This window comes from Microchirus variegatus (genome assembly GCF_963457635.1).
Source record: "Microchirus variegatus genome assembly, chromosome: 2".
NCBI classification, from domain to species: domain Eukaryota; kingdom Metazoa; phylum Chordata; class Actinopteri; order Pleuronectiformes; family Soleidae; genus Microchirus; species Microchirus variegatus.
Genome location: NC_139803.1, coordinates 5,484,550 through 5,509,447, shown reverse-complemented (window position 1 = coordinate 5,509,447; position 24,898 = coordinate 5,484,550). Strand labels below are relative to the sequence as shown.

The window sequence follows — 24,898 nt, the reverse complement described above, 5'->3', positions numbered from 1 at the left end:
TTTATCGCGCGGCACTCGCTAGTTTGCCGTGCGCGTGCCGCGGCGTGTTGCATCTTAGCGTAGCAGCGGAGAAAACTTAGCCACCAACACAGGGGTTCTCAAAGTTTTGATACCTGAGGGCCAATTTAGGAACCCAACATTGGACTGAGGGCCGCCAAAGGAAAAATGACCAGATTGCCGTTCTACAGTTTAGCGTTAAGTAATATAAGCGTTAATATAATGTAATTTAAGCGTTAATATAATAACGCTTTATAATTTACTGGGTAATTACCCAGTATTTTGGCCATTGTTCTTACCTTCTAATTACAGGTTAATACCAGGTAACACATTTCTGTTACCATATATTTACTGGGTAAATAGCTAGTAATTGGGGGCTGTAGCTACCTGCTTATTACCAGCTTATAACCCAATAATACACTAAAATTCACCATATACAAACCAGGTAAATACCCAGTATTTTTGTTTACACTTGTTGGTCTGTATCCAGTAATGTCCAATAAACATTTAACAAGCTTAGTATAATCCTCCTGGATTAAAACCATCAACTGTAATTCACTGCGGGGCCGCCAGAAATGTTTCTGCGGGCCGCCATTGGCCCCCGGGCCGCACTTTGAGAACCAATGCACTAACAGCTAAGCCAAATTCTTGCATATGGATAAGTGCAAGTTCAAGTCTTTTTTGCCAGTGTGGATTTGAAATGGGTCTTAAATTGTGTTCATTATGGTCTTAAAAAAAGTATTTAAAAGTCTTAAATCTGACCTGTTGAAACCTGCAGAGACCCTGTAAAGGTTGATAAAGTAGGTCTTTGTACATCTCTCTTTACAAAATAGTTTATCGCTGCATCTGAGAACAAACACAAGCATCCTCAACCAATTACTATAAGCACTAACATGCTTTGCGAAACCCCGTGATGACATTTGAAGATGTGTCGTCTGCTCTTGAGGACGCAGTCAAACCGATGCGAGCGAAGCAGAACGGATCAGTCGTAGCCAATTTCTGCACTTTTCATGCAGCAGTAATAAAAAAAACACACGTAGTCAGGCATCTGCAGGAGCTGCTAATTGAATTGCTTTTCACATGGCATTTGCTTGTGTCATGAGCGTGTGAAGATGACAGAGAGAGGTCGTTTGGAGAAGACTTTAGCAGATTGTGCCCCGACACGCTGAAGATCCACACTCTACCTGGGATTTTTGTCATTGTCGCAGCCTAAAGAGCCTCCAAATTACCCGTATTCCTTGCATTTACTCCAATAGCCGTAAGATCAAATGAATTAAAATAAGGAAAAAGTGCTGAGAGTGAGGTTTGGAAAATGGTATCTTCTAATTACCCCCCTCCCGCCGGGCTTTAACACTGTGTGAACATTTGCATGCGACTGTGTATCCACATGTTTAAAATGATCATAAGGTAGCTGTAGCTTCTTATTGTTGTTGTTGTTTATAATCTTTTCCCAGATTGTCTTTGTTTTCATGTTAAAGGTGAAGTTTATAACTTTGTTGTTGCGATGAGTGCAGTTCCGATAAACCAAACCATTATCATGAAAAGATGTGGAGCTTGTCAAATGAAAACTAATTCCAATCCGCAGCCTGTTCCCTGTCTTTTAACAGCACAGACCTGCGCTGGGTTTCTTTTTTGTCCGTGTTACGGCTCCTTCTCTTTGTAAGAAGCTGATAAATTCTCACTTTGGGCCTTTTTATTTCCCCCCTTTCCTCGTTTCTAAATGTCAGCGCTGCCAGATCGCTGTGCCATCGTTCCACCCTTGAACACTCGAAACGGAATTGAGGGGGAGCCAAGAGGAACCGGAACAATTTGGCCTGATAGCACACCCTCTGCTCAACATCGCTAAGCGACCACCGTGAACTCAATTTCGTGAGCCTTCCCTTACCTAGAGGCTAGGGCTACTCTCTCTGTGTGTGTATGTGTGTGTGGGGACTGACTTCTCCAGAGAATCAGCCCAAAATCTGTGAAAGTTCTGCTCTGCTGGGTTTCGGTCCACACGTGGCTTCGGTGTATTTCCATGTGTGTACAGTACACGCGCGTCCGTGTTTGCGCGCTCGGAGCATTTTGTGCGGTTCTGCATGAGCGAGAGGTCTCTGGCCCCCGACTCCGTACCTCAGCTGTGGAGAGTCGCGCTCATATTGCACATAAATGACAAATGATGGCACATTACTGTGTGCAAAAGTGAGAATCTGCCCAAAGAGTGACTGAGACGACTGTGCAGCCTCCATCCACGGAGGGGACCGTATCTATGTTCCCCGGGTCCTATGTTCCCCGCTTTGTATGTGACCGGGGAACATCGGACCCTTTCTCTAAAAAAAGGGTCCTATGTTCTCCGCTGTTCACCCAAAAGGACCCGGGGAACACAGGACCCTACCCCTAACCCTTACCCCAACCCCAACCCTTAACCTAACCCTAACCCTTTACCCTGGAGCTCCACACCCAGGCTTCCACAAAGTGGGGAGCATCGGACCTTTTTTTTTTTTAAAAAGGGTCCTATCGGGAACATAGGAGCCGGTGAACATAGGACCCGGGCAACATAGGCCCCTTTTTTTTAAGAAAAAGGTCCATTGCTCCCCGATCGGGAACATAGGAGCCGGGGAACATAGGAGTTGGGGAACATAGGACCCGGTGAACATAGGACTCGGGGAACATAGGACCCTTTTTTTTAAAAAAAAGGTCCAATGCTCCCCGATCGGGAACATAGGACCCGGGGAACATAGGACCCGGGGAATATAGGACCCTTTTTTTAAAAAAAGGTCTGATGCTCCCCGATCGGGGAACATAGGACCCGGGGAATATAGGACCTGGGGAACATAGGACCTGGGGAACATAGGACTCGGGGAACATAGGACCCTTTTTTTTAAAAAAAGGTCCAATGCTCCCCGATCGGGAACATAGGACCCGGGGAACATAGGACCTGGGGAACATAGGACCCGGGGAACATAGGACCCTTTTTTTAAAAAAAGGTCCAATGCTCCCCGATCGGGAACATAGGACCCGGGGAACATAGGACCCGGGGAACATAGGAACCGGGGAACATAGGACCTGGGGAACATAGGACCCGGGGAACATAGGACCCGGGGAACATAGGACCCGGGGAACATAAGACCTGGGGAACATAGGACCCGGGGAACATAGGACCCTTTTTTAAAAAAAAAAAGGTCCAATGCTCCCCGATCGTGAACATAGGACCCGGGGAACATAGGACCCTTTTTTTAAAAAAAGGTCTGATGCTCCCCGATCGGGGAGCATAGGACCCGGGGGACATAGGACCTGGGGAACATAGGACCCTTTTTTAAAAAAAAAAAAGGTCCAATGCTCCCCGATCGGGAACATAGGACCCTTTTTTTTAAAAAAAGGTCCAATGCTCCCCGATCGGGGAACATAGGACCTGGGAAACATAGGTACGACCCCCCACGGAGCCACAATGAACTATCGGTAACCCCCGCACATGATAAATCCTGCACGTCTTCTCTCCTTTTATATAGTACGTACGGCGGCTATTTGATGTTTTACATTCTCTTTTTCTCTGATCACATCCTCTGATTGGGTTTTTTTTTTTTCGGTCATCATCGCCGAGCGTAGAGGGAAAAGTGAAGCATCTGAAGCCTCTTTTAGCGCTTGATCTCAGCTTCACTCCCACTGATTCGGCATTCCTGGCACCGGCTGAATACTGTAATCAAACAGAAATGTAACTTAAACGGACTGGCTAATAATGTATGTTTGACTGCCAGGAAACAGTTGGTGTGTTTATCGCTGACGACTTCCCTCCAGACCAGCGCTCGCTCTGACTGTATCGGATGATCAGTGTTGTGTACGAGAACACAGGCGACACAGAGGCAAAAAAAGAAAATAACAAATAAAGGATAAAAATGAGAGTGCAGACGTGTCAGGTTTTCACCCTTCAGTGCTCATTCTGGAACAGAAATGTCGCTGAAGGTCTCACCTTCTCAGCCTTTCCGTGATAATGTGACGAAAGAAGGATTAAGGTATTTAAAAAACAGGTGCTGACACAGGTGTTGTTTTCATGTGTGTGTGTGTGTGTGTGTTCTTGTACTTGCAGCATACTGAGGACCAGTGAGGGTTTTTAACCAACAAAGTGAGGTCATTTTTACCGAGTGAGGACATTTTGGCCGGTCCTCACTTTGTTTTCAATATATTCACTTCCTTAGGTTGCTATAACATGCTATATTCAATTTGTAAAAAAAAAATTGAACGACATAGTAAAGTATGACGTTTTTTTGTCAAATTTTGGACCAAACGTAAAAAGAAAAAAAAATAAATAAATTTTGGACGACAGTATGATGTTTTTGTCAAATTTTGGACCAAACTTTATTTTTTTCAATTATGTCAAATTTTGTACCAAAATGGTGGGTCAATTTTTTTTTTCAAATTTTGGACGACATAGTATAGTATGACCTTTTTGTCAAATTTTGGACCAAAAAAAAAAAAATCAAAAAAGTTTTCCAGCCCTTTTTGCTCTGGGGCTCCACCTGCAGACATTTTATGGTACTGCAACCAGTAGTTCTTTGTAGATGTCATTCATGAAGTAGATATTTGTTATTGTGTTGAAATATAAAGTGGAAATGGTGTGTGTGTGTGTGTGCGTGTGCGTGTGTGAAGAAACTGTGGCACACAAGTTATGTTGAACTACCCGCGCGACATAATGTGACATTTCACAGGTGACAAAAACATACAGGAAGATGATTTTGACCTTTTGAAGTCTGGATTTATGACTCAAACTGAAACCCACACACACACACACACACAGTCTCTATCTTTGACAGAGGTTGCACTTAATTTACAAGAAACAGGATAATTGTTGGAGCCGAGCAAAAGGGAGGATTTTTCACTCAGCATAGCATAGCATTCATTTTTTTTCCGTGTCTGTAGAGCAGAAATAATATTCACTTTGTATTTTCAGGACATAAATGATGAATATAAAAGGTCATTTTAAAAGAAGGTTGTTTCTTACAACAGGAGAAGTTTTTAAATTCTGCTGATACGTTCCGTGTGAGTCATTAAAACAAAGTCTGTCCGTGTTTGCACTGCATTTACATTACGCCTCAGGGGAGTGAAACAAAAATATCATTATACTGTAACTCATAGCATGTTCAATGCATTACAGAATTCAAATAAAACTGCATATCCAGCAATGAGTTAAAATGTAAAACGTGTTCCCCGTTTTACTAATTACAGTAACACGGAACGCTGTTTTTCGCCTCTTCTGCACTCGACCGTGCACATATGGATCCTGACATGAACAAAAGGTGAAGCGTTCACACTCCTCATTAACGCGTTAAACGCACAAAAACCCAGCGCAGCAGCCGAGTCTTTGAAAAGCAGCAGCAGCAGCAGCCAAATGACACACAGCGCCGAAAAGACAAAAAAAAACAGTAAATGTTCTCCTTCCTGCGCGTGCCCACGTATGAACTTGACCCTCGTTACCAAGCAACACAGTCAACACTTTCATTATTTCCCGTTTCAGTGTCAAATCCGGCAGAGAAAGAAAAAAAAAAAAAACTCCTACAAGTACAAGCACATTATCAAGCTGCTGCACTCGCACAGTCACCTGCACCTGGAAATGAAAGTGTGCCAAAGAACACACAAAAACACAAATACAGCACAATACCGTGATTCAGTCCTCACAGTGCAACTTCTGCTTCGAGAAAACAGAAAATATTAAATTCTTTATTTTTCTATTTAGCGTGGGTCTGCACCCGTGTCCTCTTTGTATTCAGAGTTTGGTCTGCAAACACTCTCTGAGTGAGCGGAACTGAAACAATCGCTGTGCCACTTTAATCACAGCACTGGCACTGAGCTGTGGATCTGGTGGATTAGGTTATATCGTGGTCAAAAACAAACAAAGTATAGAGAGTATGGAGAACAATCCTAAAGAGAGAGAACGCTGTGTTTTATTGTAATCTCAGGGCTCAGCTAGATCTCTGAAAAAACCCGGTCCGGTTACGTAAACAGCGGTTCTCCTGAACAGCAGATCGTCTTGCTCCGGGCACTAGTCCGGGCACTAGTCCGGGCACATCCGGTTGCGTACATTGAACCGCAGAAGAAGAATAACGTCCGTTGTGGAGGTGTTTCACGAGTGACAGTGTCTTCTGACTCTGGGTCTGACTTCGGGTCAAAGGTCGTCAAAGGGACTGCGGTGGGGAGTCGTGAAGAAGCTATTTTTAAACACTGTTAAAACAATGTTTTGATAATGAGTAGCAGTGCATCCGCCGTTCCAGAGGGGGGAGCTGTGCTTCTGAGAGCGGGTGTGCTGAATATGTCACTTCCGGGTACTGGCCAATCACAAGACTCTGTCTTCTGGGTGAGAGAGTTGAGTCTGAAATATCGCGGCTGGGAAACAGTGTCAGAAAAGACAGATTTCTATCGGCTCGTTTACAGCAACTAGGAGGTTTTTGAGCATAAAAACAAGTTAATGTATGTAAGTAGACCTCCATAACTAACATATATGTGCAACAGGACCACTCTATGTGAGCTTTAATATTTTGTGCATTAGATCCATTATCCAGTCCTTCTTTGGGTCCAGGTTAGCATGAACGACATAAAATCCGAATATTGCTTAGACTAGCTATTGTCATTAATTCCCACAAACAATACAAGGACTAAATCTACATAATCCTGTGTGTTTTCTTGTCTCTCCACTTAATAAAAGGTTGAAGGCTATGATGAAATGTGAACAGTTTTTTTTGTAGTTCTTAATGCAACAAACTGTTTTATGTGATATAATCTTAATTCAGTCGGTCAAATGGGGTTTTTTTTGGCTCCAGATTAATTTCACTCGGGTGGACGGGGCACAGAAACGGCTCTTTTCATAGTAAAGGTTGCAGACGCCTGCTCTCACCACACTCTGTCTGTACGCTAAACTGAGCTTCGGTTTCAGTCGGACAGGAAAAAATAAGGTATTTATGATGGAAACATGTCAAGGTAGTCAAAAAAAAAACATGTTTTCTGTCTGAGTGAAGGCAACAGCATCCACTCTCCTTTGGAGATGCAAACATTGAACAATTACTCTCCAAAAAAAAACCTTTTGTCGTCTTTTTTTTCATCCTAAATTAACAAATTAAATAACTATATAATTCACATTTGGAACATAAGATATTCTATTTAACAAAGAGAGAGAGGACTGAAACAAAATCTCCAAAACAAAAGATGAGGTATTTTCTTCCCCCTCTTTCCATCCCTGCCAAAGTGTTGGTCCTCAGCCTGACAACATGTGTCACCCTACATTAGGTGGACCAGTGAACAATGGTTTGAGCCAGGAGCAGGTGGCACTGACTACAAACTCTGAGTGGGTGGGTGGTGTGTGTGCGTGTGTGTGTGTGTGTGCATTAGTGTGTGTGTGAGTGAGTGAGTAAGGTGGAGGAGGAGTCTGGTGTATCTGCCATCTGGAGCGCCTGGACAATCCCAGGTGAGGCAGAAAGTTAAAATGCTCCGTTTGTGACCCGGCCCAATCTCTGCGATTAAAAATGACGGCGGAGAAGATGCTCGCGCTCGCTGTGAGAGTGTGAAATGAGCCACGACTAAACGCTATTTCAAAGTGACTTTTAGCCCAAATGAGAGCAGTGGGCCGGCATTATGTATAGAAGCAGATTTTACATAAAATAAAGAACTCTTTTCTGTTATAAACACAGACATGTGGTCCTCACAGAGACCAAATCCTGGTCCTAATGAGGCAGAACCCTAAGAGTTAAAGCCTGGGATTGGGGTTAGGTTAGGGTTAGGCAGATAAAAGATCAGTGCAGTGAAGTGTGTAGAGGAAGAGGAAGTGAATTCTGCAATTCTGACTAAAATAAACCCAAAATGAAGACATTTAGACAATTAATACATGGTCAAAACTAGAGTTGTGATAGTCGACGACGACTAATGCTCCGCGCTGAGTCCATGCGCCCACATTTTTATGCCAATTTTAAAGCAAAATTTGCATAGGCAATGAAGGCCACTTTGGACATGTGGTGTGCAGCTGTGACCTTGGAAAGTAGGTCAAGGTCACCCATCTTCGAACTTGTTCAAGATACTTGTAAGAGGCATCCACAGTGCCAGTTTGGCAGCAATACAATAAATATTTGTCAAGTTCTCGCGTTGACAAGGTTGAAAAGTGCCGGTTTTTGGCTATTTTTCAAGTTTCAAGTGCAGCTGTGACCTTGAAAAGTAGGTCAAGGTCACCCATCTTCAAACTTGTCCAAGATACTTGTAAGAGGCATGGACAGTGCCAGTTTGACATCAATATGTCGAATATTTGTCAAGTTATCGTGTTGACAAGCTCGTAAAGTGCCGTTTACACATTTCTCACATTTCCCCGCAAAAAAAACGCGCAAAAATTCACGAAAAAAAATAAAAAAAAGTTTTTTGGACCAAACGAAAAAAAACGCCTGGAAATATTCACCCACTAAACAATCCTGCAAAATGTGAAGGACGTACGCGCACAGGAAGGTATTTATTTTAGTCCAGACGGACGGAATGATGGACGGACGGAACGGTGCAAACGCATAAAAACTAAAAAAACAAGTCAGAAATATGAATATCGTCTAAGAAAACAACCCATGTGTGAGACGTGGACACTCACCCACTGCGTCTCTTATTGTACCTGTTCATTCTCCTACCTCCATTTCAGTCTTAACAGCTTTTTGAAAAGAGCCGTTGACCACTTCTCTGTCCAGGTTCACCTCCGCACCACCTCGTGCCATCACATCCCTCCTCACCTCTCCACCTCTGTGATTGTCCTCTGAGAGACAATCTTCACAGCTCGCGGACAGTCGTCAAACCTCAATACTTTACTGACGGGGATCATCGGAGCGGCGAGAAACACTGAGACACACTGAGACATGCTCAGTTCACGTGGAAGGACATCTCTCTCACACATGTATACGTGTGTTTCTCCACGTGTTTTACTTTCACACAGTGTGTGAGTGTCTGCTTGAATTAATCCTCCTCTAAGAGGAAATAAACAACCTATTGCCTTAGAATGATTTACTCCAGTGGCGTCGCTAGGCCTATTTTGGGGGGTCTGAAGCCCCCCTAAAATATTCTTAAGCTCCCCTAAATAGTTTGGAGTTTTTATTTTATTTAAAAAAAAAATTTCACAAAAAAAGTGCCAGCAAATTCTATATAAAATGGCCATAATCTGAGTCAGTGGCGTCACTAGGCCTATTTTGGGGGGTCTGAAGTCCCCTAAAATATTCTTAAGCCCCCCTAAATAGTTTGGATTTTTTTTTTTTTTACAAAAAAGTGTCGACAAATTCTATATAAAATGGCCATAATCTGATTCTAAATAAATAATGATGTAACCTATCATTATTCACTTAAATATGATCATAAATCTGTACTTCATAGTGTAAAACAGAGAGCCCCAGTTATCCAATCCATTCCACTTGTTCATACAGAGAACGCCCACATCACTGATAATCCAGTCCACGTTTTCCCTGCGACCTTGCTTGCACTCCCTGCAGCGTGTGTGTACTTTGAAGCAGCTTAGCAGAATGACGTGATTGAAGAATGGACGTCAGAACGTTTTTCAGTAAGTTTATTCATCACTGCTGCTAGTAACAGTTAGTTAGCTCCAGCTAACAGCTAACAGCTAACAGCAGAAAGTCTCATGTCATTAATGAACCAAGTGCTCCCTGTTTGAAAACTATAAACCTAGCTTGTTGTTTTTGGTCAACAAGCTAGGTTTTCCAGCTGTAAAAGAACACTGCTACTTAGCTAGCTTGGTAGTCTGACTGAGTTGTTTATAGAGTTAAGTGTGTATTATTTATGGGTTTATATGACCCAAAATCCACTTTTTTATACATATTATGTGCTCCTGCATTGTCCAGTCGCTGTATAATAGTTTTTGTTTCATTTTCGTAGTGTTTCAAAAAGTCATGTACAATAACATGGTCGCGGGGCCGCTGTTGCATTGCCACGTCGCCATGTTTCTACGGGAGCCTGTAAGGACAAACCCGAGAGAACAAATCGAGCGCCGAGACGAGGCTGAGAGCGGATCTTTTTACGCGTCTAGAACGGAGGATAGCACGCGTTTTACAGCGGATAAAGGAACACTAGTACCTGACCGTACGCCCGCACCACGGAGAAAGACGACGAGGACGACATTTGACCGGCTGAGGACACCGTATCGCTCAGGGAAGGGAGGTGGTGAGCAGAAGAGCAGTTTGTTGTTGTAAATTTCAGCCTCTCCTCTAGATGTCACTATAAACTACTTACTTCAACTTTAACTGGCCTCAAAACCAAGTGTTGAGGGTTATTTTGTCACTTAGAAATGGGACACCCCTTAAATGCAGATACGTCTTCAGACTGTAGGGGGCAGAATAACGCCAAAGCTGCGTCCAGTCTGTCAACTCCAAAAAAGAAGAAGAAGAAGAAGAACACATTTACATTGTCAGGATTATTCATTACGATCCGTTTGTCAGTCAAGTTATTAGGTTGTCAGTTAGTTATATGATGATACTCATACAAATACCACAACCACGGACATATTCAGCTGACAGTTAGCACACACCACGGCTTATTGAAGGGTAAACGATATCGAACGATTGCGTGTGCGCACCGGCCGGCTATTGACAAAAGATCGTGAAATAAAAATAAATGTTACGCAACAATGACGTCAGTAATCCATAATATGGGCCTAAACTAAGATAATACAATGGTTTTCATCATTTTTATATCTCTATTAACAAAGAAAATACTTCATTTGTATCGCACTCGTTTCGCTGCTTTCGACGCCATCTTTGTTATGTCAAAACACGCAATGCATTCTGGGTAGCCCTTGCTCCCAAGGGTGGTCTCGGAAAAATCTCAATATTGAGGGCGATACAGCCCTTAAACTTGCCCCTCAACTTAATTTTTTTGAGAATCGGGACATCACTTGCACTAGAGGGAGCGCATTTTTGAGATTGAGGGTTAAAATTGAGGATTAAGAAAGGAATTCAATTTCAATTTAGGCATGGATGCACACCGTGCATCAGGAGCTGAGCTCATTCATGTATGATTATCATGAGTGGATAATAATAATAATAATACACTAATAATAATCACTATTGACCTGTAGGAGTCAGGACAGAGGAGGACGGGGAGCGACAGGAGAGAGACCTCTACGAGAAAGGTGAGTCTGAAGGATTTCACAGGATAGAGTCATTTGTGATGCAGACAGTGTTGGAATTTTATGGAACTCAACATGAATATGAGATATGAAACATTTCAGTCAAGGTGCAGCATATAAGACTTATTTAACCTGAGCTTTCATTGAGGAGAGTGATGATTAGAAAGTGGAGAAAGTCAAGATGTTTATATAAAAGCACAAATGAGCCTGACCCAAATATAACAGTATCTTAATATTACTTTAATTTAAGTAATTAAGTAATGTTTTATTTTTTTATTTTTGTGCTTGTGCGCTATGTTCACTCACATCCTGTGCTTCTCTTGGGGGCTAAGCCTCCCCTGTCCTTAAAACCTAGTGACGTCTCTGAGAGAGATCTCTGCATATTAATGTCAGATATCAGCTTTATGAAGAATGAATGTAATGTATGTGATATATTCTGATGTAGAGGACATTCAATATAATAAAGAATATTTTTTTACTTTTTTTTTTTACTTTAATAATTTTTTATCTATAATTTTTTGTTCCTTATATATTTTTCTTTTTACTATTTATTTCCTCCCTTTTTTTTATTTATTCTTATTTTATTTGTATTATTTTTTTATTATTAATATTATTATTATTATTATTATTATTTCTTTCTTCTTTTTTTGATGGTTTATACCTCTAAGGGTGGGGGGTTGGAATAATACCCAAAAGAATTGTAAACTGTAAGACTAAGGATTAGTATCTTCATATGTTATCCGAATCATTTTCTTTTGAGAAATAAAATATATATATATATATATATATATATATATATATATATATATATATATATAAAAAGAATATTATAAGGAAGTTTAAATGTTTCATCATCTCTTGTCCAGGTGGTCTTGATCTCATTGGGACTTTACCTGGTTAAATAAAGGAGTCTCAAAGGCTGAAGGGTCATTAAATTGCACAATTTTAATTTGCTTCACTGATATTTACAGAAATACATTGTGATTATTGAGATTTTAAACTTTATTTGAATATGTTTTAATCATCAAATTAAAACGTTAAATTAAACTGTTTAATTGATATTCAAATGTATATTTTACATCCCTCCTCCCTGCTTAGTTCAGCCCCGGCTGTTCCTGATTGGTTCAGCGTTTACGTCCATTACGGCCGTGTGGGCGGGACTCAAACAATCCACTCGTGTTCGCTGCAGCGTGTGCGCCACAGCGGATCTTCAGCGGGGCAACAGTGTGACTCTGTACGCGCGTCGGTGTTGTTGTTGCCGCAGCAGCTGTGAACTCAGTGTGTACCTGAGCACCGGAGCAACCGGAGCCACGCTGTCGTCTGTGAGGACATTGTTCTCCCGAAAAGGAACTGTCAAACGCGGCGAGGTCGCGAGGTCGGTGCCGTTAACCCGCTTTTTTTTTACCCAGGGACGCACAAAAGACGCACGAGCGAGACGCACGAGTCCGCCTGGATAGCTGACTCAGCAGCGCAGCCCGGCCCGGTCCGGATCGAGATCCAGTGAGGGGAGAGACGCCGAGGAAAGGTACGCGCGGAAGGAAGGAAGGAAGGGAAGGAAGGAAGGAGCGAGATACGGAGGAGACAGGATGAACCTCAAGAGTCATTTGATTTTCACTCTCTACACTGTCTATGGGATTCTTCTCAAAGGTGAGTCTGGGACACAACGTGTGTGTGTGTGCGTGTGCGTGTGCGCGCGCATGTGTGCGCGCGTGCGTGCGCATATATGCATGCCAGCTGCGGGGCAGGATGATCAGGGGGCAGAACGCGTGGTCTCACTCTGACACAAACACACGTTTTTTTCTCTCTCTCTCTCTCCTTTACGTGCATGTGCGTGCGCGCGTGCGTGCGCAGGATGTGCGCACTCCACCGTGAGTGATCTCGGTCCCGTGACGTCCAGCATCACTTGGATGATGTTGACGCTGGAGGGGAGTTTTGTTATGTTCAGAATTGTGCGGCTGCGTGGACACATGCAGAGCGAGCGCGTGCGTGAGTGAGTGCGTGAGCGTATGCGGGGGGACACAAACCCACGCGCCAGCTATAGGAAGACACACCTCACCGTGAAACAAGCAGCGCCGCTTGAATGAGTCATAGAGACACGGGACGCGCTTTACGCACGGAAGTGTTTGCGGCTGATGAGGGAAACTTTTGCGCAGACACGCAGAGCTGTGTGTTTTTATGCGTTTTCCTTCCTCTCTTGTGTTTCCCAACACACAGGTGTGTGTGTGGTGTGTGTGTGTGTGTGTGTGTGTGTCAGCTCCTGTGTGTTGTGAGTCTGCATCATGTGATGTAGAAGGAGGCAGGTGGAATTCAAGGCTCTAGATGTGATAGTGATGTCTGCTCTCCACACTTGAATATTCCAGTAATGTTTGGGCAACAAAGGACCTCCCTGTGAAGGTGAAAGGTGACTTTGGGGTCAAGATCACAGTGAGTTTATGCACACCACTCTGTGTGTGTGTACAGTAAACAAACGCCTAATTAGCCTCATGCATTGGATTGCAAACACATTTGAAACAACATTACAGATTAAGAATGAACTAACACGGCTCTGCTATAATATTTGAAGCTTTATTGTTGTATCAGAGCCTTAAGTCGATAAATGTGCAAATAACAACGGAGCAGAGGACATTGACCAGTGAGAGACTTGTGAATTCTGGGGCTCTGCTCATTTGGTGGCTCTGAATGCACAATGTAACTCTGATTGATTAAATCTCAGGTTTTGTTGATCCCTGAAAAACCTCGAGGTCATACCATGTTGCTTTATTCTGTGTAACAAATCTGAGAGAAAGTGTGTGTGTGAGGAGTGAGTTTGTGCACCTTCACGTTGATTGTAGCCGTGGTGAGATGGCGATGATTTTACGCTCAAACAGCTGTCCGTCTGACAGCAGGGACACACACACACACACACACACATATATTTATACACCACACTGAGTTTCAGCTCAAATCATCACATGATGTCTTTTTTTTTTTAAAGGATAACAAACGTGTGAAATTCTGAATTAGCATCATCTTGACTTTAAAGTGTTGTTTTCCACACGCGTAGCTGAGAAATCCCATTGAAGAGGATCCATTTGTGCTTGATTCCCTTGATCATTTGTTGTTGTCTCTTTGAAGAGTGTGTGTGTGTGTGTACACATGAGAGAGAGAGAGAGAGAGGGAGATTTAGAGCGAGTTCTTCCTTAATAACCAGACATGATTAAGGCCGTTCTTGACTTAATGAATTGCTATGTAATGAGCTATCGTGGAGTATCTGATTCATCTGACACCTCTCACACTGAGGCATTTATTGACGTCGCAGACTCTGTCTCTTCCTCTATATTATGCATTTATTATACGTGTGTGTGTGTGTGTGTGTGTGTGTGTGTGTGCATGCATCCCTGCAAATGTGTGTCCTGTTTGTATAGCTGATTTATATTTATATAGCTGATTTGTATGAAGAGGCCTAAGTACATCCATAAGTATGCTGGCAACACCACCACGCTCGTCCCACACACACGCACACATCAATCTCCCTCTCTCTCCTCCACCCTCTCCCTAAACCTGAAGAGGATAATGCTAGGCTGCTTGATTTGAACAGTCATCTCTCGGCGCAAGACCTATTATTGTATAGGTTGTACACAGCGGGCAGGTCGGCCTCCACCTGAATGAAGCCGCGTCCGCGTCCACGTCCACACGCTGTGCAGTGACAGCTGCTGCAGCCCCTCTGGCCTGGCGCCAGCTGGATTCAGAGATCCAGATCCACGCCGGTGCCGCGCCGTAGTGCGTGAGTGCGAAGCGTTGTGCTGGAGGTTGTTGTTTACCGACAGGTCGAGTTGTTAACATATTATCCGCTGTGTCTCATGTGCCCGCGCCGGAGCCAGAGAAAACAGCCTGTTATGCAAATGCTGCTCTTGCGTAAGTAGCTGGTAGCCGAGCAGCAGGTGAAGGGAGATGGATGCAGAGGGAGATGTTCCCGAAAAGAGGAGCCGATGGAAGTGTAATGTGGGAGGAGAGGCTGTGGAGGAGGCATGTGCAGCTAAAGTGTGTGATATGTGCTGTACGGATGTCTGTTTATCTCCGCTGTTCTGTTTCCTGTCGCTCTGCTACTCTGCCTGTTCTGAACTCTGATTTTGCTAGCCTAAATACAAACCCCCGCTGAGGGATGTGTTTATCCCCGCAGTGAGTCTAAGCTGCTGAAGGCTGACCCTCCATCCCTCTGTACTTCCGTCCATTCCTCCCTGGCTTTATCCTCCCATCCTGGTGTGGAGCTTTGTACCACAGCAGCGTGGGAAAGCTTCTGATAACAAGCGGCCTTGTGTGTGTGTGTGTGTGTGTGTGTGTTTGTGTTTGCAGAGCCACTGATTACACGGGAGAAACAAGATGTTCTCTCTGTTTCTTGCTCACTCGCACTCTCCCTCCCACTCCTTGTGTGTGTTTGTGATGTATTCATTTTCATGGCGTAGAACATGCGAGGTGCTCTGTCAAGAAGCTTTAGTTGAGTGCTGACAATCCTCAGCAGAGCACCAGTGTGCAGTCACACACACACACACACACACACATGGGGCTCCGCTCTGGATTCCGTGCTGCTCTCCAAAGACACTTCCTGTTATCAAAGCCAGTGCTTTGTTAGTCCAGGTGTTAAAAAACATTTAAAACAGAAAGGAGGAGGAGTCCTGACAGACAGGGCGATGTGGTCGGACGCTGTCATGTCAGAGCAGAGCTGCTCCTCAAACACTTCAGGTGAACCTGACACCTGCTCAGGCTTGTTCTCATACCAGTGAACCGGTGCATTTTGGGAAGGTTTTTGCCTCGGATTCAAAGGCCGTGACGTGTGATGTGTGATGTGTTCAGACACGGGTCTAAAATAAGACGAGGGAGAGGGAGAGGAGGTCACCGTCAAATTAAATAAAGACACAGTCGCAGATGGTAGAGATTCACCACGGAGGGCCTTGCATTTTTTAAGCTGTATGCAAATGTCCTGTAAAGTGGAGACTGCCAACACCAGTGACTGAGCTCCCAAAACAGCCCACTGAAATCTCTGAGGCTTTTATGAGCATCCAGAATAGATGTATGCCCATCGAATGATGCAGCACAGACGCCACGATACCATCATTATTGTATCAAACCATCCGCGAATGCTAGATTTAGTAAGTCAAACGACTGATTAGTCTCGCACTCGTCAAACAATGCTAGTGATCTGGTTTTTCATTTTCAAAAACCACACGTTTTTTTTTAAAGATTTGGGAACAGATTTTGCAAAAACTCTCCAGAAAGCATCTGCCAAACGTGCAGCGTTTAAATTCCCATTTGCGCAAAAGTTGCATGGCCCCTTACAGGTCTTTAAGTGATAGTTCTGAATTTTGGACATGTGATGGAGACGTTTTCAAGAAATTTCATTCAGTTCTTCTAGTTGCCGAGTTCGCTGGTGCTATGGCTAGCGCAAGTCAATGGTACAGGTTAGCATGGCATTAGAAACACTCATACCGACTCCACAGTGCACCCGAGGCAAATCACTTGTAACGGCAGACTATTAATGTACATATCTGTGTTGATAGAATAATATTTGAAACAAAACTAACCTCGCATCACATGAATCTTTGAGGGACTACTTTCTCAGCACTATACTTCCAGCAGCCGAATCAGTCCGCCACTGCCGGAAGTATGACGCGCTGCTGCTGCTGCTGAGACATAAATCCTTCAAATTGCAAGGTTGGTTTTTGTTTCAAACATTCTATCAACACAGATATGTACATCGATAGTCTGCCGTTACAATCGATTTGCCTCGGGTGCACTGTGGAGTCTGAGTGTTTTTAATGCCATGCTAGCAGGTACCATTGACTTGCGCTAGCCATAGCACCAGCGAACTCGGCAACTAGAAGAACTGAATGAAATTTCTTGAAAACGTCTCCATCACACCGGCTGAGTGGGAAAACAGGTCTTATGTCCAAAATTCCGAACTATCCCTTTAAGGGTCACGTCGTCATATCCAGAGAACAGAACCAGTGCAGTGACTTGCGACAGTTGACACCATTAGATGCGGTCGTGTTAATCGCGCACACGCTCGCGCCTGAGCTTCTTCTACACTCTCACGCTCGTCTTTGGAATCCCCCCAAATCCACATTTTTTTCTGGGAAATTCAAGTTTGAATAAATATAGATTTTTCATTTTTTTCCATTTTGGCATCAAGGCATTTTCATAACTGTACGACAAAAGCGTGCAGCCTTGAGCAAGAGAAGGGAGAGATCAGATGCAGCTTCCCATGGAGAAGAGTGAAAACACGAGCCCATAGGTGGAGTCAGCAGCAGCAGCAGCAGCAGACAGTGAGTTTGCACCCTAAATAGACGTCCCAGTAGGTAAAAAGCATTATGCAAGCTCAGCTAACAGATCAGCTGAGGGTGCTCTTCTTCTTCAAAGATATCATGTTGCTGTTTATGTGAGGCTTGTTTAAGAGAGTGTAAGTTGCCAGTAAAGGAAATAGTAGAAAAACAAATAATAACACCCGTACAGTGGGGAAATGCTCAGGGTTATTTTTCATCTTAGTTAGCTTACTGTAATGGGATTCTTTTGGGTGACTTCTTCAATCGATTTGTCTTAACCAGCAAACCTATAGGACGATTGGATCTTCAGTGAGTCGACTGTATACGCTACAGTATGTTGGCAAAGACCTGGCCCGGTTGTTGTTGTTGTTGTTGTTGTTGGCTGCAGGTGCATCTGTGTACGCGTGCATGCATATGTGATGTCTGTATTAGCATTGAATTCAAAGGGATTAGCGAGCGGCTAATCTGAAGCTGCAGCCATGTGTCACTAATCTCAGACTCTGCAGAATAAAGAGATGGAAATGCAATCACCTTTTTGGATTAAAAACTCTCCACACACACACTGTAATATTTCTCTTAGGCCAACAACAGGTAAATAGAGAGGAAGAAATTGATAAATTAACAAATAGACCAAAAATGACTCTCTCTCTCTGTGTTTTCCAGAGTTTGATCTGAACCTTTGTGCTCCACAGGTTCATCTATTGTGCCATCTCTTAACAACTCTTATCCTACATTATGTTCTTTTTATGTTACGTGCCCTTTCATCTGACAGCTCCTTTTTATACGACTCTCCGAGGGCTGGAGTCTGGAGACGCGGTAGCACATGTTACAGTAATCATTCTCTTCAAGATAAAGAGATAAAGATATGGACAGCCATGACTCCGGCTACTCCCTCAGCTCGCCTGCTCCGACTCTGATATTGTTTGGGGACTCTGTGTCTGTTCTTGACACAAATGAATTCATCCAAACGCAAAGTGAGCCCATATTGTGTACAGAGATGTTCTTGCACACAAAAACATATTCACTGTGTGTGCGTGTGTGTATGTGCGTGTACACCGTAAACACGCACACACCCATGTAAATACACATGCAAATGTCTGCACACAGAAAGCAGTGTAAAGACGTCCTTTGTCTCTTTACCAACTGTATTTGCTATTATGGTTCTATGGAACTACTGCTGCTATTTGAATGACCCAGATTGAAGGATAACTTTTCTGTCCACACACACACACACACACACACACACAGTGTTGAGAGAGGTTTGTAGAATTTAAGTTTTACACTTTTCCCCAAATCCTCAGTCCTGCTATGATGTGAAGTCATCCCCAACATGAGTCACATCTTCAGTGTTTAATTGCTTAAAGCGGAACTAGACCGGAAGTTCCAATTAACGCTGTTTTTTAGTGTGTATCTGCGTCATTACCTTGTTTAAGAAGCCATGAAGGTTCTAAACAAACAGTTCAGCCACTGCTGAGAACGCTGTGTTTTATTGTAATCTCGGGCTCAGCGAGATCTCTGAAAAAACCCGGTCCGGTTACGTAAACATCGGTTCTCCTGAACAGCAGATCCTCCTGCTCCGGGCACTAGTCCGGGCACTAGTCCGGGCACATCCTGTTGCGTACATTGAACCGCAGAAGAAGAATAACATCCGTTGCGGAGGTGTTTCACGAGCGACAGTGTCTTTTGACTCTGGGTTTTGACTCGGGGAGTCGTGAAGAAGCTATTTTTAAACACTGTTAAAACAATGTTTTGATAATGAGTAGCAGTGCATCCACCGTTCCAGAGGGGGGCGCTGCGCTTCTGAGAGCAGGTGTGCTGATTATGTCACTTCCGGGTATTGGCCAATCAAAAGACAGTCTGTCTTTTGGGTGCGAGAGCTGAGTCTGAAGGTTTTTGAGCATAAAAACAACTTTATGTATGTAAGTAGACCTCCATAACTAACATATCATATATGTTAGTTATGGAGGTCACATATTATGTGCAACAGGACCACTCTATGGGAGCTTTAACTTGTGCTTAGATCACAGTGTGGAATTATGGTATGGATCCTCATTGAAAAGCAGGATTTACTGCATCTACAAAATAATACAACATGTGTGCGGTTGTTTTAGCATTCCAGTCTCAATGGATGCCCAGAAGTAAAGCAAAGGCTAATTGAAATATAATTCCCCGAAGACACATGTTCTCGTTAATTGACTTTGTGTGTGTGTGTGTGTGTGTGTGTGTGTGTTTGTGTTCATATTATCACCAGAAGTCACTTCATAGTCCCTTTTCTAATCACCAGCGTGAGCGTGTCTCCTACATCTTAATTTGGACTTTGAAAGCGATCAGACACTCATTTCTAAATGATGCAGCGGCGTCGTCTAAAACCCTTCTTTCCGCTGCAGTCGTGCTTATTTTCTTTTTCCGAGCTTTAGTCTTTTTCTGATTCAGATTTCTCAGGCAGGTGATGATGATGATGATGATAATGATGTTGATGTACTGAACAGGTTTCATGGGAGCAGAGGGAGGATTATGCAGTATCTCCAGAAAACTCTCAGGATATTTAAAGACTGTAATTAAAAGATTACTTTTAAGAATTACAGGTGTGAAATTTCATCTTTGTGAAAAAAGGTTTCACACCGTGAACCTTATACCTGTGTGCTCTCTCTCTCTCTCTCTCTCTCTCTCTCTCTCAAACAAACACACACTCAGAAGCTATAATAAGACACGCAATATGGTACAGCAAGAATCTTTGCTGTCAATATCAGATTTGAAAACGTTTAGATGAGACTTAAAAGAATCTTTCTGCCAGCTTTTAAACATTTAAAGCTCTGAACAGGTGGTCACTTTTAATTCACTTTGTTCATTCATTTAATCGACTCAACCATTATCTAAAACATTGTTAAAGCTCACATAGAGTGGTCCTGTTGCACATATTATATGTTAGTTATGGAGGTCTACTTACATACATTAACTTGTTTTTATGGTCAAAAACCTCCTAGTTGCTGTAAACGAGCCGATAGAAATCCTCTTTTCTGACGATGTTTCCCAGCCGCGATATTTCAGGCATAAATCTCTCAACCCGGAAGTGACATATCAGCACACCCGCTCTCAGAAGCACAGCGCCCCCAGCTGGAACGGTGGATGCACTGCTACTCATTATCAAAACATTGTTTTAACAGTGTTTAAAAATAGTCCAAAAGACCTCCACAACGGACGTTATTCTTCCTCTGCAGTTCAATGTACGCAACCGGATGTGCCCGGACTAGTGCCCGGAGCAGGACGAACTGCTGTTCAGGAGAACCGCTGTTTACGGAACCGGACCAGGTTTTTTCAGAGATCTCGCTGAGCCCCGAGATTACAATAAAACACAGCGTTCTCAGCAGTGGCTGAACTGTTTGTTTAGAACCTTCAGGGCTTCGTAAACAAGGTAATGACGCAGATACACACTAAAAAACAGCGTTAATCGGAACTTCCGGTCTAGTTCCGCTTTAAAGGAATGACGGAAAAAATCAACATTTCCTCATGCAATACAATTGTTGTAACACCGAATATCAATATGTTAATGAATAAATGAAGCCGCTCTAAAGTAAACAGTCATTTTCAGTTTCATTGGTGATATTATTGATAATTGGACCTGTGATTCCCGCCCGTATTATTGACGGAGAAGTACTGTTTACATTTGCCGTGTATTCGCTCCTCTGTCCTTGCCTTTCGGCTTTCAGCTTTGAATGTCAGCGAGACTTTTTTGTATCCAGTATGGATCTGGGTCGTAAAAGCCTCCCAGTTTGGAGTCGGGCCACTGTCTGTGTAAAGAAGAGAGTTGAAGATGTAGTCGAGTGAGACAATTTATAACAGTTAGAAACCAAATGAACTGAGACCCTTGGCTTGGGCGAGCGAGCGGCAGCATACATAATGCGCCTTAGGGCTGTCTTCCTGTGTGTGTGTGTGTGTGTGTGTGTGTGTGTGTGTGTGTGTGTGTGTGTGTGTGTGTGTGTGTGTGTGTGTGTGTGTGTGTGTGTGTGTGTGTGTGTGTGTGTGTGTGTGTGTGTGTGTGTGTGTGTGTGTGTGTGTGTGTGTGTGTGTGTGTGTGTGTGTGTGTGTGTGTGCCCAAGCTAACAAACACATAACACACAGAAATCCCCCCTCTACCATCTGTCTGTGTTTGCCACATTGTGCAAATCCATTGTATGCTACACAACCATCCTAAGTGACACACACACACACCCCTGAGCTGACTTCCTCCATCCTTCTCAGTGGAACGATGACAATTCGCTCTGGCGCACACACACACACACACACACACACACACACACACACACACACACACACATGCTGTGGCCTGTTTCCAGCTGGATTTTAATACATATTTTCATGCTCAATTTGTTTTTTTTTGTTCGTTGGCGTTTAGCATCGACGCGCAGAGATTTTTTTTACAAGTGTGTTCTGTCGCTCTGTGTGTGGGAATTTGTGTGATGAGATATTTTCGACTGGTCCCCGATGAAGTGACACTGGACCTCGGTAATCCTGCCTCTTCCAAAATTAATAATTTCTCCGCTTTGGCAGGAAGATTTTAACACTTTTCCGCCCTCACGCTGCATGAATCTGGCTAAGCTTTGGCTCAGTCGTTTTATATCTAACTCATCTGCAGTTCTAATCAAAAAGATTCCCCCGCCCTGAACCTCCTGCTGAGGAAACAAAGAAGTTATTATGTTTTTAAATGGTCTCCAATTACGGGTAATTTCACTGCCTATCTTAGAGCTATTTGCTTTCCTCTCACTTTGTTTCAGCTGAGTAGAGTGAGCGCGGCGCTTTGCAAGAAACACGAAAAACAACTTAGACGTACAGCAGATGCATTCTCTTGGAAAGGAGAATGGCCTGCATGTCCGTACGCTTCCTCTCTGTCTCCTCAGAGTCTTATCATTGGAAATGAGGAACGCACTTAACGCGTTTCCCTTCTTTTTTATCTTCCTCATTAGTGTTTGTCTCACAGTGCACTCAATTACTCAGTCCATCACTCTCTTACAGTCACAAGTCTCCACCTTCCTCTGTATCTTACAGTCAGTTTAGTCAGAGCGTTATCACTGTGGCCTTTCATCAAATGTTGTGTCGTGAATTTAGCACAGCTGGAGCTTCAAGTTTTCACCTTGACTCTGTGGGTGAAATCCAATTCCTTGTTTAACCCTCAATCTTAACCCTTAATCTCAAAAATGCTCTCCCTCTAGTGCAAGTGCTGTCCCGATTCTCAGAAAAATTAAGTTGAGGGTCAAGTTTAAGGGCTGTATCGCCCTCAATATTGAGATTTTCCGAGACCACCCTTGGGGCTACCCAGAATGCATTGCGTGTTTTCACGAAAGAAAGATGGCGTCGAAAGCAGCGAAACGAGTGCGATACAAATGAAGTATTTTCTTTGTTAATAGAGATATAAAAAATGATGAGAACCATTGTATTATCTTAGTTTAGGCCCATATTATGGATTACTGACGTCATTGTTGCGTAACATTTATTTTTATTTTACAATCTTTTGTTAATAAGCCGTGGTGTGTGGTAACTGTTAGCTGAATATGTCTGTGGTTGTGGTATTTGTATGAGTATCATCTTATAACTAACTGACAACCTAATAACTTGACTGAAATAAAATAATAAATAAATAATCGTGACGTAAATGTGTTCTTCTTCTTCTTCTTTTTTGGAGGTGACAGACTGGACGCAGCCTTTCGCGTTATTCTGCCCCCTACAGTCTGAAGACGTATATCTGCATTTAAGGGGTGTCCCATTTCTAAGTGACAAAATAACCCCCAACACTTGGTTTTGAGGGCCAGTTAAGATTAAGGGTTGAGCTTGAGGGTTAAGATAGGAATTGGAATTGGCCCTGTGTCTCTATGTTTTGGCTGTTGTTAGCCATCATTTCGTTTTTGGGACATTTTTATTACACCCTGTAGCACTGATTCTCATAACGGCTAATATTATCTTGCCATGTCATCCCTAAATAGAGGAGTAAAAATCTGTCATTGCAAAGAAAGTTTTTTTTTTTAGGCTAAGTAAAATTAAATAAATGCCATGATGTGAGATGATCAGGGTGATTTTCCATCTCTGATCAGTCAAAAAATGCCCAGATCATGTGCTCCAATCTCCATATTTCAGATTGGGATTGGAACGTCTCTATAGTAAATATTAAATTATAACATCTAACACAAGCCTCACACTACTGCTCTTGATCCAAAGCCAACAGACACACACATGCACACACTTAAGATGTAGACCCAAAAACCTCCAGGGAGGACATCACTAATGAGCCCGAGTTAACCACAGTGTCAGTGAACTGGTAAATGCTCGCCTCCTCCACCAAGGAATAAGCACTAACCCCATAAGCCCTTGTCATAATGCGCCGGTTACTCTAATCCTGACCTTATTAAAAGCGAGCTTCTCACCAAAAAAGAGCGGTATCTCTTTAGCACTTCTTCCATATACAGCTGGTCCTTGTCCGGCCTGGTCAAGGTCAGGTGACCTTCACGGTTCATAATCCTGGAGACACCTTCTAGCACCGCCCCCATTCCCCCACCACCCCACCTGGCATATGTCAACCGAGCTGAGGCCATTTCTGAAACTTAGAGAGAAGCCGCCGTCTAATCCTAAGCAAACTGCACAAAAACAAACAATGCTAATTTTTGGAAAGATCTGTGAATGTCACAGAGCGATGCAGATAATACACATCATAATACCTATAAATCAACTAATTGGGCATTTATTTCCCGATATTAAACAGACACGTGACTTGAACTTGCTTTTAAAGCCTAAAATGAAAAGCATATCCCCCAAAAGTCTCTGCAGCAGATTGTCATTCAAAGCAGACCACCTGTGATAGATGAGATTACAGGAAAAGGAACAGAAACATGCACCGCCGGGCAAAGGCGATGGGCTGTTTTTCAGATATATATATATATATATATGTATATGTGTGTGTGTATATTGTAGGCGGAGACCCCGGGTGACATGTTTCTGTTGCTGACCACTGCTGTGCTAACATTCCCCTAAATCCTCACTGAGATAAGATGACACGAGACAGAGATGGGTTCAGGGCGAGGGGGAAGAAAGAATCTGTGGGATTCAGATAGGAATGTGGAGCAGGGCCAGATTAACCAGAGGAATTTGAAAATGGATAAATAAATAAAACGATGATGATAAAAAAACAGAGCCAAAAATCATCATCTCACAAATGCAAATGACACATCTGTGCGATATGACCGAAAATCTCATCTCCCCACAGAGGTCACTCCGTTATATAATGATGCAAATGTGATTCATTAGTTCTGCCTTTTTTTTCCCCCTCCTGATCACATGATCTCCTCTCATGCAGTAGTTGAGATTTTGCACATGTGCGAACATTCCTGCCTCCTTCCACTTATTCTTTATTAGCCGGGTGTTCCACACGCATATTAGGGCATTGATCTCGCAATCCATTCCAGTAATGGTGATTCCTCACCAGGAAATTGGCCTCGTTTGTGTT

General features: G+C 43.2%; 1 protein-coding gene across 1 annotated transcript in view; it reads left to right on the top strand.

Moving 5' to 3' along the window:
• Positions 1-12,699: 12,699 nt before the first annotated feature.
• LOC310944613 (cell adhesion molecule 2-like) overlaps positions 12,700-24,898 on the top strand; it is a gene marked incomplete at both ends in the record, with an annotated part of 180,235 nt that continues 168,036 nt past the window's right edge. The window contains one exon of the mRNA XM_083910416.1: positions 12,700-12,760. Within this exon, the coding sequence (XP_083766542.1) occupies positions 12,700-12,760 (61 nt within the window). The remainder of the gene's footprint in view (positions 12,761-24,898) is intronic.